Source organism: Rhinoderma darwinii, chromosome 4 (genome assembly GCF_050947455.1).
Source record: "Rhinoderma darwinii isolate aRhiDar2 chromosome 4, aRhiDar2.hap1, whole genome shotgun sequence".
In the NCBI taxonomy this organism is placed as follows: domain Eukaryota; kingdom Metazoa; phylum Chordata; class Amphibia; order Anura; family Rhinodermatidae; genus Rhinoderma; species Rhinoderma darwinii.
Window position 1 is genome coordinate 122,819,774 of NC_134690.1, and position 16,917 is coordinate 122,836,690.

At 40.3% G+C, this 16,917-nt stretch overlaps 1 protein-coding gene across 1 annotated transcript in view; it reads left to right on the forward strand.

Annotated features, from left to right (window-relative positions):
• LOC142760835 (vomeronasal type-2 receptor 1-like) overlaps positions 1 to 15,100 on the forward strand; it is an 80,050-nt gene extending 64,950 nt beyond the window's left edge. Inside the window, exons 3-6 of the mRNA XM_075864014.1 lie at positions 4,822 to 5,685; positions 7,745 to 7,975; positions 11,701 to 11,824; positions 14,103 to 15,100. Coding sequence (XP_075720129.1) covers positions 4,822 to 5,685; positions 7,745 to 7,975; positions 11,701 to 11,824; positions 14,103 to 15,100 — 2,217 coding nt within the window. The remainder of the gene's footprint in view (positions 1 to 4,821; positions 5,686 to 7,744; positions 7,976 to 11,700; positions 11,825 to 14,102) is intronic.
• The last annotated feature ends 1,817 nt before the right edge of the window (positions 15,101 to 16,917 follow it).

Below are 16,917 nucleotides of genomic sequence, written 5' to 3' on the forward strand. Positions count from 1 at the left end.
CGAAATTTATAAATTTCCCCTCTATATTGCTTTCATTCCTGTGAAACGTCTAAAGGGTTAAAACACTTTCTGAATGCTGTTTTGAATACTTTGAGGGGTGCAGTTTTTAAAATGGGGTGACTTTTTGGGGGTTTCTAATATATAAGGCCCTCAAAGCCACTTCAGAACTGAACTGGCCCCTGTAAAAATAGCCTTTTGAAATTTTCTTGAAAATTTGAGAAATTGCTGCTAAAGTTCTAAGCCTTGTAACGTCCTAGAAAAATAAAAGGATGTTCAAAAAACGATGCCAAACTAAAGTAGACACATGGGGGATGTTAATTAGCAACAATTTTGTGTGTTATAACTGCCTGTCTTACAAGCAGATACATTTAAATTGATAAAAATGCTATTTTTTGCAATTTTTCACTATATTTTGGTGTTTTTCACAATTAAATACTGAATGTATCGGGCAAATTTTGCCAGTAACATAAAGTCCAATGTGTCACGAGAAAACAATCTCAGAATCGCTTGGATAGGTACAAGCATTCCGACGTTATTACCACATAAAGTGAAACATGTCAGATTTGAAAAATGAGGCTTGGTCAGGAAGGTCAAAAGTGGCTAAAGAGGGAAGGGGTTAAGCATTCACCGTGCGCCATAAATTACATGTTAGCTTTATTCTGCGAGTCGATACAATTACAGTGATAAAAAATGTATATAGTTTTTTTTAATGTATTGCAGCTTTTGCACAATAAAATCACTTTTTTCTGAGTCGCCATATTCTAAGACCCATAACTTTTTTATTTTTGCGTGGACAATGCTGTGTCAGGAATTTTTTTTGCAGGACGGGTTGTCAATTTTATTGGTACTATTTTGGGGTAAATGTGACTTTTTGATCACTTTTTATTACATTTTTTGGCAGGGGATATGACCTAAAAACAGCTTCTGGCATTGTCTTTTATATTTTGTTTTTATGGCGTTCACCGTGCGGGATTGATTACGTAAAAGTTTTATAGTTTGGGTCGTTAAAGACGCAGCGATAGCAATTATGTATAGTTTTTTTTATATCTTATGTTTTTTCCAATAATAAAATACTTATTATGGGAAAAAAGGCAATTTGGGTTTTTTAACTTGAAACTTTTATCTTTTTATTTTGCTACAACATTTTTATAAACTTTTTTTTTTTTGTCCACCAGGAGACATAAGGGCCTGTAACATTGATCGCTATTCTAATACACTGCACTGCATACATAGTGCAGTGTGTTAGAGCTGTAAGTTATTCACTGATAGCAAGCCTATGAGGACCCTCCAGAGGCAGGTCCTCATAGGCTTCCGTACAAGGCAGATACGGAGGCCATTATTAGGCCTCCGGTTGCCATACCAACCATCGGCACCGCTGGGGTGCCAGTCAGGTAAAAACCCCTTAGATGCGACGCTCTCTATTGAAGAGTTAATTGGCCAGATCGGAGACTAGCTACGGTCCTGGCCGCTACAGGAGGGTGTCAGCTGTAATATACAGCTGACACCCGGCGGTGATGGTGTGAGCTCCGCTGTACGGCGGTTTGCGGTGGATGTTGGGTAGGGGTTAAATCACATTTCAAATCACATTAATAGTGTTGTCTGAAATAAAACAAAAGAGGAGCTATTTTCCTAGAATCATCTCCACTTTTGTCCATGATCTGTTTCTGGTATTGCAGATCAGCTCTATTTTCTTAAAAGGGTTGTCCCTTTCAGCAAATTAATGTTATTTTTTGTATAATTAAAAGTCATACAATTTTCCAGTATACTTTCTGTATTTATTCCTCGTGGTTTTCAAGATTTCTGCTAGTTGTTATATAGTATTCATGGTTTACTTCCAGTGGATACAATTCTGTCCATGGTCATGTGATGGACACACAGGTGCTAGGATGGTTAGAAGACGCAGCTCTGATACATAACGAGCCGTGCACCTGTGTGTCCATCACATGACCATGGACAGAATTTTATACAATGGAAATAAACAATGAACGTTCCTACTGAATAACAATAAGCGGAGGAAATAAAACAAAGTATATTGGAAAATTGTATAACTTTTATTTTTTCAAAAATAACGATAATTTGCTGAAATCAGACAACCCCTTTAATTTTAACTAAGACCAAGAGGTGGCCTAAGCCTCCACAAAATCCATTACCAAATAGTGTGGTAATTGGATCCATCATGCAGGCACCATATCTTTGGTGTTATTAGATGCACTCTCACTACCACACTGGTTATACATCTGAATTACCTTTTCTTGCCTCACAGAATTTGGGGCTATGCAACAACCTTCACTCCCTCCTCCCAGAATGTGACATTGTGTCTTAGAGCTCTCACATACCTAGATTAATTTTCGATTACCTAGTCTATGCCTAAGGCCTCATGCACACGACCGTAGCCATGTACATGGCCGTGATTTTCAGGTCGGCCGGCAGCAGACTGTCAGCCGCGAGCCGCCCGCAAATCGCGGGCCATGCACAAAGCCGCAGCCATAATTTTCAATGAGCCTGGACCGCAGAACACGGACGTAATAAGGCATGCCCGTTCAGGCTCCCGGGCCATGCACGGAACGTGAAAACCACGGTAGTGTGCATGGCCCCATAGGAATGAATGGGGCCGCAATTCTCCCGTAGATTTTCGGGGGAATTGCGGCCGCAAAAGCATGTTCGTGTGCATGGGCCCTAAGGCACTTTTATTACACAACCAGAACTCTTTTTTTTGGCACTCTTTGAGATGATATATGTATTCATTAAGAATCTTGTCCATAAGATTTCAAAACAAGACAAGATCACAAAACAACTATAAAGTAATGTTACATACCTAGTATCCAGTGGTCCATTCGTTTGGGAGTTCTGGTGGCATTGTAGGGGGAGGCTAAATTATGGGTGGACTGACCTCTTGAGGGTTCATGGCCAGTATAGGACCAAAGTTATGATTAAGAACTGTTCGCAACGCGTAGGCGTTCTCTCCCGGAATTTTTTAATTACTTGTTTTAATTTTGACTTAAATAAACTGTTTTGTATTTTTTCACATCATATCGTGTGCTGGACCTCTAATTTTTTTTTACTTGGGTAGGACCAAAGTCCCTGAGTCAGATTCATTCAAGTTTAGGTGCAGGGACTGTATAAAACAAAATAAAAAACCAACAAAAAAACCCCAAGAGATAAACGCTACTCAGAGGCATTGGCTAAACTCGGCTTAAGTGTATTATTTCAATGGTAGTTGGTAAGGGGCCCAGACCACTCTTAGTCTGCCTATGGGCAAAATGTCTGACATACAGTAGAAATGCTTAAATATTTATGCGGCAATAGGAGTTGTTAGGGTAACTTACTTTAACCCTTGCTCACAAGCTGGAACCTCTGCTTCTCACCTTGTAACAGGTTGTATAGAGTTGGAGATGTACGGTATTAAATATACACGTTATTACTGTAATATACTGTCCAGGTACATTTCATTTTCAGAGTAAATTTTTTGAACATTTCAGAATTTGTAATTCTAGAGTTAGTGCTTAAAGTTGTTAGGTCTCATTTCTTAAAGGGATTTTACTATCGGGGACATTTATGACATATCCACAGGCTATGCCATAAATGTCAGAGAGGTGCGGGTCCCACCTCTGGGACCCACACCTATCTCTAGAACGGGGCCCCCTAAACCCTGTTCTACTGCTCTGTGTTCTGGCTGAAGCGTGTGATTCCTGACCATAAAGAAGACAACAGCATAACTCGCTGAGCTATGCTGTTTTCGTAACACCCATAGTAGTGAATGACAGTTATGGAAGCAGCGTAGCATGCGAGCTAAGCTGTTTCTGTAACTACCATTTAGTTCTATGGGACTTACGGAAACAGCGTAGCATTTTCTTCTTCATAGTCGGGAATCACACACTTCAGCCGGAACACAGAGCGGTTTAGGGGGCCCTGTTCTAGAGAAAAATGAAGTGCCTAGGCACAGAGTCCCAATTTCCCAACCACCGTAGGAATGGTATCGGTTAAAATGTAACTTTTATTAATGTATCAAATGGAGACAAACAACAAACAAGCAAGAGTTAAAAATGTTTACAGAGGACGGCCAATGTGTATCACAAAGGATAGAACAAGTGTATGCAGCACATCGCTGTGCACTGTGTGAGAAACTGATTCGGCAGCTGCAGACTGCCGTAATAGGAATACAGTCCCACACTAGTAGAGGGAATCACTGGACCGTCGGTAAATATTAAAATGGCGATAGCCCCCCCGACATGTTTCGCTGCACAAGCAGCGTCCTCAGGGGATAATTCGGGGCTAGCCATTTGTCGGGGGGGCTATCGCCATTTTAATATTTACCGACGGTCCAGTGATTCCCTCTACTAGTGTGGGACTGTATTCCTATTACGGCAGTCTGCAGCTGCCGAATCAGTTTCTCACACAGTGCACAGCGATGTGCTGCATACACTTGTTCTATCCTTTGTGATACACATTGGCCGTCCTCTGTAAACATTTTTAACTCTTGCTTGTTTGTTGTTTGTCTCCATTTGATACATTAATAAAAGTTACATTTTAACCGATACCATTCCTACGGTGGTTGGGAAATTGGGACTCTGTGCCTAGGCACTTCATTTTTCATTGTTAATATATCCCTGCCAACCACTAGGGGTCCTCCCCTTTTCCTTGTTTCTCTCTGTTCTAGAGAAAGGTGCGGATCCCAGAGGTGGGACCCGCATCTATCTGACATTTATGACATATGCTATGGATATGTCATAAATGTCCCTGATTGGAAAACCCCTTTTTAATGTACAAAATTAGCTCATAGTGGTTTTCTAAAGAACACATATTTGTCTCTTTAATTTACAGGTGGGTTATGCATCTTCATGCTCTGTTCTCACTGACAAGTTTCAGTTTCCATCATTTCTCCGCACAATACCCAGTGACCTAGCACAGTCCAAAGGCTTTGCTGATCTAGTCACATATTTTGGTTGGACGTGGGTTGGAACAATTGCAGCCGATGATGACTATGGGAAATATGGCATCAAGGTTTTCAAAGAAGAGGTTGAAAAAAATGGTGTGTGCATTGCTTTCTCCGAAACACTGCCAAGGATCTATAATAAAGATACTATAGATGCCATTGTGAAAACAATACGTGGATCGACAGCCAATGTTATTGTCATCTTTTCATCAGACATTGACCTTAACCCATTAATGGAAGCCCTGGCAGAGACTAATATTACTGGTAAAACCTATATATCTAGTGAAGCCTGGACAACATCAGCACTGATAGCTAAACCACAATACTACTCATTCCTTGGAGGAACCATTGGGTTTGCAATTCGTAGAGCAGAAATGCCAGGCTTTGAGAAATTTCTCCTTGACATTCACCCGGAACATGGGACTGATGATCTGGTTTATGAGTTCTGGGAAGAAGCCTTCAATTGTACCTGGCCCACACAAAGAGCAGCTTTCTATACTAATATAAGCATAGAAGCAATTGTGGCAGGACGGAGAAGAAATATTTCTCCTCGCCTCTGCACTACAAAAGAGCAGTTGAAAGATATACTGAATACATACACTGATGTGTCAGAACTTCGCATTACTTACAGCGTTTATAAGGCTGTTTTAACCATTGCCCATGCTCTCCATAATTTAGACAAATGTGTGCCAGGGCAGGGGCCATTTCCATATCGTGCTTGTGCAACTTTGCTCGATTTTGAACCATGGCAAGTAAGTATTTGTCTTACCAATGTGTCCTGAGTTCTGAATGTGGAAAATAAGCAGGTTTATAGCACATGATTTGTTGCATATCTACTTAATACTAAATACTTAAAAGCTTAATATTAGCCCAGGTTCTGCAGTGTCTTCCACCCATACACATCTGATCTGACGCATCCAAATGATTATGTACAACTGCAAAGCTTTGGGGGACATGATAAGATGCTTTAGGAAAGATTTCATAATTCATGTGAATCTGAGACTTTGCCATCCACCTATTTCATGGTAATCTGGCACTGGGACTATTTTTGTCCAATGACAGATTACTAGCAATTCTGGACCTTGTGGTTTCAGATTAAAGGGCTCCAACTGTAAGTGGTACTTTTTATGTCAGTTTAAAATTAAGCAACCATTGTAAATTTGATGACCTTTTATTTCCAAGCTCTGTGATTCTTTAAAGGTTATGTACACATTTCCATCCGATCGTTTTGCATTGTTCCAATGCATATACAATGCAAAATTAATCATCTTTCCAAATTGTCTTTGTCAAAAATATCCTATTGCTTTGTATCTACAGCTCAAATACGATTGTATTTATTTCCATGGTAACAGACCACAAACAAACCCTGTTTTTTCTGATCCTGCAGTAATATTGCCTTCCATTAGTCCACTAAATCTTAATTACATACATTCGGTAGCTAAATATGAAGTAGGGGGACTGATGGAAGGCAATATGACTGCAGGAACAGACTGTAAGGAGTTTCTTTGTTGTTTATGCCATGGAATTATATAGACCTGTAGAGGAGCTGTAAACACAAAATAAAAGGTCATTTTAAATAGTTGTTTTTCTCTTTATTATTTTAGATGCATTTGAAAAATAAGAAAAATCATTCTGAAAGAGTACATGTCCTTTAAATATTATTTAAAATAAATTGGAGAAAGATACTGGTAAAATGTTATAAAGGGGTTGTCCCATGACAACCCCTGTTTTTACTTTTAGAACCTGTCAACTGGACAGGTTATAAAAGTAAGAATGATATGAGCCTGACCTCTGGGAGCCCCACTGTTGCTGAGAATTAGGGGCCCTTAGTCCCCGTTCATGGCTGGAGAGCAAGACAAGCATGTGCTGTCCATAGATTTTAATATGGGCGTCGAAAACAGTCTAATGCACTCATTCGGCTGTTTTCTACAGCCCTATTAAAGTCTATGGGGCAAAAACGGGTTAATTAGTATAAATTTAGTTTCAATAGCTTTGTGTTGTAAACCATCTTGAGGGAAATTTGCTCAAATAACAAAAAAAAAAATCAACAAAAGAATACAATGTGACAGTCTAATAGCACTAATATACATGCAATAAGAGAGAACTCCCTTATTAGATTTAGAATGCAAAACTATGAATGTCCAGTCATATACATAATAATAGTAATAATTACAAAAGTAGAAATGCCTAACAGTAAGCTAACAATAGCCCATATTCATTGCTGTATTTTTGCCTTCTTCCCCTAGTTGGTATCTTTTTCCTGTGAGTCTCTAGTCATTGCGAGTCACCTGTATTGTTGGGATTTTATCATATGAGGATGTATGTAGATGACATCTACAGCAGATGATCCCTATCATTGGTCATTTAGGAGCCTTGGAACGCATAGGGTTGCTGATGAGAAAAATAACATTATTGCTTTAAGGTGCACAGTAACTGCAGAATTTTAATTTTATGGCCTGAAAATTTGAACATTGGTAGGTAATCGTGACTATTGTGTTAATGGGTTCCCCATCTGACACATGTCTGATAGGTGAGGGTCCCTTTTTGACCTGATCCCTGTTTTGCAATGCTAAATGTAGAAGTGGTTGTGCATGTGCATAGCTCTCTTCATTCAAGTCTAATGGAGTTACAGAAAGAGTCAATCGCAACCACTTCTCCATTCAGTCTGTAGATATGCCATAAATGTCACAGATGGAAAAAACACATTTAATGAATGTCTTTGAAACATTTGGAAACATATATACATGTACATTTTCTAGATAATATTGTTTTTGTGTTATGTTAATATTATCTGGTTATATTTTCCAACAGCTTATGTATTATTTGAAGAATGCTAAATTCACAGTTTTCACCAATGAATCCATCAAGTTTGATGAGTCAGGAGATGTAGACGGATATTATGACATCTTAAATTGGCAGTGGCATAGCAACGAGACTCTATCCTTTATAAAAATTGGACAATATACATCAAAAGGAGGTGGAGCAAGTTTTGAACTTAAAATAGACAACAGCTCAATATTCTGGAACACCCCAAATGGACTGGTAGGTATTACATGTATACTATAGATTACAGCATTGCCCAGACCATGGAGAGATGGAATATAAAACACTAATTTAAGAAAATTGTAATTGATGGCATCACCCAGTATTGTGTTCTGTTGATGCATAATATAATGAACATGTTCTACAAAATCCTTTAAAGATCCCTAGTTGGTTAAACACTTGTATAATTGGTTGACAAACATTTATGAAACATCATACAAAATCCCCAAAGCAGTCAGAAAACAGATATTTTTTATTTTTTTTTAATATTTCAAATTTTTTATTTTCAAGAAAGAAATGGGGATACAGAAAAAGAAAAGGGGTGACATGGGTACAGAAAAAGCCCATAGGGGCCGATCATTTCAACCTTTATTTCAACAACAATGAGAAAATATGCAATCAAGGTCCTCCCAGCCTAGTACCCTCAATACACCACTAGCATTAGTATAGCAAGACAGGTATATCAACATTACACCCTCATCCGCCCCTCCCACACCCACATCTCAGTCAATTCTTGGTAACAATTGATCCAAATAGGGAAGTTAACGAAGGGTAGACAGGGTAAAAGGACAAAAGGAAGGGAAGGGGGGGTATAGGGAAAAACTAAAGAGGGAGAAGGGAAGATGTTCTCCCCTCACTCTCCCCCCCCACAGCACTCCACCGACCAGAGAGAACTCAAGAGCTCCCTGGTTCTCCACTAATCAGTTCACCCATGGCCCTCTTGTGTCTGTCCGACTTGCAGAAGTCAAACCAATAGAACCAGGTTTTCTGAAACTGCGTTGCTCGTTCGGGTGTGGAATGGAGCAACTCCTCCATTCTCCGAATTTCGTGAATGCGCTCCAGCCAATGTCTAGTTACAGGAGGCTCAGAGGATCTCCAACCCACCGGAATACAAGCCTTAGCTGCGTTCAACAAATGTCTCACTAACATCTTCCTGTAGCGCCCCACAGGTATATCGTGGTGGTGCAGCAAAATCCATGCCGGATCATCTCCCAGCGAGATTCCTGTGATCTCCAGAATGATATCTTGAACCTCTGACCAATAAGTGCAAAGGCTCTCACAGCTCCAGAATATATGTAGAAGCGTTCCCTCTTCTCTGCCGCATCTCCAACATAAAGGAGAAACGTCCGGGAACATTTTATGTAGCACATGTGGGACTCTGTACCAACGGGATAGTATTTTAAAACTGGTTTCCTGATAGGCGTTACTAATAGACGCCTTATGTGTGAGGAGCATGATCTTTTCCCTTTGCTCTTGTGTTAGAGTAATCTGAAGAGCTCTTTCCCATTTCGTAATATATGGTGGGATGAAATCTTCAGCAGGAGTGAGCAGCACGCAGTAAAGACTGGACAGAGCCCGTCTCACATGCCCCGTTTGAGAACACAAAGTTTCAAAGGAGGATAGTGCTCGGTCATAGGAAGCCGGTGTAGGTAGTCTTGACAAGAAATGAGTCAATTGTAACGCCTGCCATTGGGGCGCGTCCGGGAGACCCTCTGGCTGGGAAAGCTCTTCTCCACGCAGCCAAGCATTGCCCCTATAAAAATGGCTTACTCTAAAATGCCCCTGCTGTACCCATATCTTAAAGGTCTGATCTGACAGACCTGGGCCAAATTCCGGGTTACCCAAAACGGTAGTCTGATACCCAGATATTTAATCGAGTCACCTGTCCACCTGAAAGGAAAATTGGCACCCAAAACCCTCCCTTGATCCTGTGAGATGTTTAGAGTCATCGCCTCCGACTTCTGAAAATTAATTTTAAAATTGGACAATGATCCATATATCCGAAATTCCTTCATAAGGTTGGGCATAGAAATATGGGGAGAGGTCACAAAAAATAATAGATCATCGGCATATGCGGCCACTTTCACAGATTTATCCCCCAGCCTCAAGCCTTGTACATTAACATTACCCCTAATCTTGCATAAGAAGGGTTCTAACGCTAGAGCAAAAAGCAGAGGTGACAGTGGGCAGCCCTGTCTCGTACCGTTATGAATCTGAAAGGAAGAAGAATAGGTACCATTTACCCTCACAGAAGCCGAAGGCGAGGAGTACAAAGCACCCACCCAAGTTCGCATGTTGGGTCCCAGACCCAGAAATTGCAGAGTTCCAAACAAAAAGGCCACCCAACTCGATCAAAGGCCTTCTCCGCGTCTGTAGATAAAACAATCGCAGGAGTTTTCTGAGAGTTGGCCCAGTGGACAAGATTAAGAGCCTTAGTCGTGTTATCTCTCGCTTCCCTAGATGGAATGAAACCTGTTTGGTCTCTGTGGACCACTGTGGTCATCAATGGGGCCAATCGGTTAGCCAGTATCTTGGAAAACAATTTCAGATCCACGTTGAGCAAGGATATTGGTCTGTAACTAGAACAAGAGGAGGGATCCTTTCCGTCTTTTGGAATAACCACTATAGTAGCATTCAAGGAATCTGAGGGGACCGAACTGCCCGATGATATTGCATTGAGAGCCCCCAGAAATCTGTCCGCTAGTTGAGCCATAAACGTTTTATAGTAGCTCACCGTCAGTCCGTCCGGACCCGGGGCTTTCCCTGCTTTGGTGTCATGCACTGCCCTCGAAAGCTCTTCAAGGGTTATTTGGTGGTCTAATGCAGCGCAATCGTCAGAAGACAGCTGAGGGAGACCAGAAGAAGCTATGTACTCCTGGATAGCCACACTAGTGGGTGGAGAATGTGGCTCTAGCTGATAAAGAGATGAATAAAACTCCCTAAAAGAGCGTGCAATATCCCCCGGGGAGGTAACCTTCACACCCGTACTTGAAGTAATCTGAGGGACATACGTGGATGCTCTCTGGGCCCTCAAGGCATTTGCCAGGATCTTCCCTGGCTTATTTCCACACTCATAAAATATTCTACGGCATTTAACCAGTGTGGCTTTAGCTTTTACTTCATAAAGTGACCTAAGCTCCTCCCGAAGGGACATCAAGATCCCCCTAGTCTCCTGCGTCTGACTCCGTTTGTGTTTGGTCTCTACTTCACGAATCTTAGCTAACAAATCGCTTGTCTTTGCTACTCTCTCTCTCTTGAGCCTTGCCCCCCATTTAATGAAAAAACCTCTTATGTAACATTTATGAGCTTCCCATAACGTGAGCGGATTTGACACTGAACCATCATTGATAGCGAAATATTGCTCCAGCTCACTACGTATTTCAGAAGTGTCAGGATTCTGAATACACATGACGTCCAGGCTGGAGGTCATGTATATTCATTATCAGGACACTTGATTAACGTTAATGTCTGTGTATGTGGCTGCACATCATGTTCTAGTAAGAACGCGATGCTGCTGTGTAAATGAATGGAGAGGAGTGTATGACGCTGACTGGTCACTGATTGGTCAGCGTGATACACTCCTCTGTACAACGCCCACTTAGTCGAAAGTAAAAACACTCCCACTTGGGCATTAACAAACTCATTAGCATAAAGCTAAAAATCGCTAATAAAGTGGTTTAAAATAGATCGTTTTTCTAAATAAAAAGCATTACTGTCACCTACATTACAACGCCGATCTCCTTATGTAGGAGATGGGGCACTTATAATGCGGTGACAGAGCCTCTTTAAGTCAGTAGACTTAATGTCTATGTAAAAGTGGACATATTTATGTTCCAATACTAATTAAATAAAATTAAACTGAATTATGAAAGGGCATAACTTCTAATATTTATTCTTAATATATACAGTAAAGTGCATTATTATTTTTTTCACCTTCATCCTAGCCTCCAGTATCAGTTTGCAGTAACAGCTGTATTCCAGGTACAAGAAAAGGGATTAGGCAAGGAGAACCAGTGTGCTGCTTTGACTGTATTTCATGTGCAGATGGAGAAATTACCAACGAAACAGGTACAATAGTTCCTGAAACTTTATGTTTATTGCTAGAATTAAAGGGGTTGTCTAAAGACAGCCCCCTTTTAGATTTGAACTGCCAGCCCCAGGCCAGAAGAAGTGGCAGCCAGACAGATTTTGTAGTATTACATGGTATTTATTGAATAGTTGTTTATGTCATAGATGCAGCTCACAGCTCTGGCTCACAGAGGTTGTCTTGAAGGGGGTACCTCCCTCTATGATGTCATAATTAGGTATTTAGACAAGGGTTGTATTCATGGGACAACTTCTTTAAGGGATCACTACAGGCTAACCTGATACTCATGCATGGTGTCTTTAATTTCATTTAGTACATTATTATTCAAACTAATTGTGCAAATGAGGCTACCGAATATTGTCATTTGCTATTTTAAAATTGGATTGTTCTGTAAATATGCACTATATGGACAAAAGTATTGGGACATACCTCTTAATCATTGAATTCAAGTGTTTCATACGTTCCCACAGGTGTATAAAATCCAGTACCTAGCCATGTAAGTTGCCTTTACAAACATTTGTGAAAGAATGGGTCATTCTAAAGAGCTCACTGATTTCGAGCGTGGTACTGTAATGGGATGTCACCGCTGCATAAGTCAGTTCCTGAAATTTCTTCCCTCCTAGATATTCCACAGCAACTCAATCACAAAGCGGCAGTCCATGTGAAATTACAGAGCGAGGTCACCAAGTGCTGAGGCGCATAGTTCATAAGTTGCCAATACTCTGCTGACTCAATAACGGCAGAGTTCCAAACCTCCTCTGGTATTAACATGCGCAGAAAAAAATTGTGCGCTGGGAGCTTAATGGCATGGCTTTCCATTGCCAAGTAGCTGCATGCAAGCCTTACATCACCAAGAACAATGCCAATCATCAGATAGAGTGGTGTAAAGCACGACGCCACTGGACACTGGAAACTTGTTCTGTGGAGTGATGAATCAGGCTTCCTTATCTGGCAGTCTGATGGACGAGGCTGGGTTTGGAGAATGCCAGGCGAATGATACCTGCCTGACTGCATTGTGCCATTGGGGTTGTTAGTTCCAGTGAATGGAAATCTTAATGCTTCAGAATACCAAGACATTTTGGATAATTGAATGCTTTCAACTTTGTGGGAACAGTTTGGGGAAGGCCCTTTTCTGTTCCAATATCACTGTACCCCAGTGCACAAGGTCCATAAAGGCATAGTTTGGTGAGTTTGGTGTGGAGAACTTGACTGGCCCGCACAGAGCCCTGACCTCAACCCAATCAAAACCCTTTGGGACTCTCTCGTTCAACATCATTGTCTGACTTTACAAATGCTCTTCTGCATGAATGGGCAAAAATCCCCACAGACAAACTTCAAAATATTGTAGAAATCCTTCCCAGAAGAGTGGTAGCTGCAAAGGGGGGGGGGGGGGGGGACCAACTCAATAGTAATGCTTATGGATTTAGAATGGGATGGCATAAAAGCTCATGCAGGTGTAATGTGTAGGTGTCACAATACTTTGTACATTTAATGTATATATAACGAAATAGGGTCCATGGGGCCCAACAGAGTTGTATTTGCTTGTCAATAAAAAAAAAATATATATAAGCTGGCGGATGGCAGCAACGAAACCCTTTTTTTGCTATTTTTGTCTGGACCACTGATGGCAGTACCAAAGGGAGGAACCGACTCCATATTAATGCCTATAGATTTAGAGTGGGATGGTATACAGGCTTCTGTAGGTGTCCCAATACTTTTGTTCATATAGTGTATCTTAGGTAATGGATAGTGAAAAATGGCGGCACCTGATTATATCTTGCACTGCAGGCTGACTCCGTTAAAAAAAAAAAACGAAAAAAACCAAAACAACTTAATTCAAGGCAGTCATATTATTAGTGGTCTCCGCACTGGTGATCTGTTCTGCAAGATGAATCAGCATATTGACCATGTGCAGGGCAAGGAGCGTGGAGCTCTCCTTCTGGCCTTGGTCTTCTACCAAACTCTTGTTCACCAAAAACAAAAAGGGTTTATAGTAAAAATGCAAGGTATGGAAATACAGTAAACCATGCCTTTTGCTTTCTCCACTCTAATTAATGGGTAAAACATGCCTAAAAAAAAATGAAGCTTCACATTGAATGTGTTATGAGTTGCATTTATATAATGCCACTGCTAGTAACAGGAGCTAAACATAACAGGCTTGCTGGTGTATTTGTCGATATAGTGATGATTAAACTGGACATGATTTAGCCACGTTTTTTTAAATCAAATATGTAACTCATTGCACTGGTTGTTTTTCAGATGCTCGAGAATGTATATCATGTCCACCGGACTTCTGGTCTAATGCACACAGGAATGAGTGTGTGCTAAAAGAAGTAGAATTCCTTGCTACGGATGAAGCTTTGGGGATAACATTGATATTTCTTGCTGTGTTTGGTGCTTCTCTGGTTATTGCCTTCACCGTTATCTACATAATGTATATAGAAACTGCACTGGTCAAAGCAAATGACCGCAGCTTGAGTTTTCTTATCCAAATCTCACTGGTGTGTACTTTTATGACCTCAATCCTTTTTGTGGGGAAACCAGAGGCATGGTCATGTATGGCACGGCAAACTACACTAGCCTTAGGGTTTTCTTTGTGTCTTTCCAGCATACTAGGTAAAACCATTGTTTTAATGTTGGCTAAAAGAGCTGCCAAATCAAAAATGAATGAAAAAACTAGTTGGATAGACTTTAAACCTTTGCATCAAAAAATTGTTGCCATCACTGGCTTAACAATTGAAGTTGGTATATGTACAGCCTACCTAATTCTGACACCTCCTTGGGTTTACAAAAATATGGAATCCCAAAATATCAAGATAATTCTTGAGTGTAATGAAGGTTCCATTGAATTCTTGTGCTCCATGTTTGGGTTTGATGTCTTCTTAGCGATTCTCTGCTTTATAACTGCTTTCGTAGCTCGAAAACTTCCGGACAATTTCAATGAGGCAAAATTTATCACATTTGGCATGCTGGTCTTCTTCATTGTTTGGATATCCTTTGTTCCAGCTTATTTAAGCACAAGAGGGAAATTCAAAGTGGCTGTTGAAATTTTTGCCATTTTAGCATCGAGTTTTGGTTTACTTGGTTGTATTTATGTCCCTAAAGGATATATAATTCTAATAAAACCAGAGAGAAACACAGAGGAAATTGTTGGTGGCAAAGCTGCCACTAATGACAAAAGTGCTCCAGGAACATCAGCCTCTATTACTAGTGAGATCAATAGTACAACTGTATCCACCGTTGTGCTTGATGATTAATGCCTATGTAGTTTAACTAAAAGCCATGTCTTTGCTTTGAGAAAACATACATTTCACATCAAAAGGATAGCATTACATGATTTCTTTGCTAGAACTGGGATTGCATCCAAGACAAAGGAGAAGTAGAAGGATCATATTACCTCACTCATTTGGATCCCATTCAGTACCTGTCAGAAGAAGTGTGTGGCAACCATGCCACAGATGCCCTGTTTAACTTGGCCTAACTCTTATGGGGAAGTGCAGTTTTCAGAAATGTACATTACCTACTTTAATTATTTTTTTTTAAGATAAAGCTTAAATATATATTTTAAAGAAAGAAAAAAGTCCATATGAAAATAATATAACAAAATATGGACTTTCTATAAGATTTTATTAACTTTCGGGTGGTTGTATAGTGTAAAAGAGCAAGACGTTACATTTTTTGTGTAGCTGGTTAGCCATTAGACCATGTAAATGAGTAATTTCCTGAATAGCAGTCATGTTCTTATGGAGACAAACAGTGGGATTGATTATAGTTCAAATTTTTCCTCTTTTATTTCTAGTGTCAGAATGAGTACAGTTGGAGCATTCTATGACGAGTGATGCTCCAGTTACATTTACTTTTCTTCAAATTCAGCAAAGACCCAGTAGTTATGAATTCTATGGCGTCAAAGAGTTCAGGCTTTGCAAATGTTGTATTTTTAGTGAACCAGATGGACTAGAGCCTGTTTTTTTGAGATTGTGGTTTACAAAATCATGAATTCCAAAATACCAATGCCGGGATGGTTGACTTAAAGGGAATGTGTCGCTAGAAATGTTTTTTGTTTTTTTTTCACTTAAACAATTAGTATATAAGTGATTACACATTGTTTTAATTTTTTTAATTTTTTCACAAGTCAGGAAATATTATAAATTAGATTCTAATTTATAACATTTCCATGTGCTGGCCACTAGAGGGAGCAGTTCCCAAAATTGCAGCATGGTCACTGTGGTAAAGTAACCTCATTGATTTATGCTGCAAATTTGGGGTGGACACACTCTCCTCTAGTGTCCTCACACAATCCCCCCTCCATTCTTCTGGCTAGTGCCAAGAGAAGGAGGGGTTTGAATGACTTCAAACTTCCTACAGTGTGTGCCTCCATTTTCTGAGTGAATGCACAGTGGTAGGAGGATTAGATACAGGGCTCAGCAGACAGTATCACACATGAACATACACGAACATAATACGCACATCATACACGAACATAAATTAACTGCTCCTGCCGCTGCCTCCACTGGTCTAACAAAGTTCTTGCCGCCTACGCTCCTCTTCCTTGCGCCTTCGCTTCGTTGAACATATGGCCGGAAGCCGCGGCCGGAAGTCATCATCTTACTGTCCGGCATTGGCTTACGGTCCACATGAAAATGTCACCGGATTTTGCTCTACAAACGAGCTTCATTTTGGTCTGTTTGGGAGCGGCACATGCGCTGTTCCCACACAGACGGCGCATGCTTCTGAGACTGGAACGGCTCCCGTTTGCATTCTCTATGGGGTTGTATGTGCCGTATAGCATCTCTCTATGTGTCGTTAATCGACACATACAGAGATGAAAAAAAAAATGGCAGCCCCCATAGAGAAGTAAAACAATGAATACAGTCAAAAGTAAAAAATGAGAACACAAATGAATAGATTTTTTGTTAATATCATATTAAAAGCAATATAATAATAATAATTTAAAAAAAATCATGACACCTTCCCTTTAACTAACAAGCCATAATTTAAAAGGGTTGTCTGGAATCCAACATGTCCATTATTCAATACCAAAAGAAACTGTGTAATGCTTCAATTTCCCTTGCAG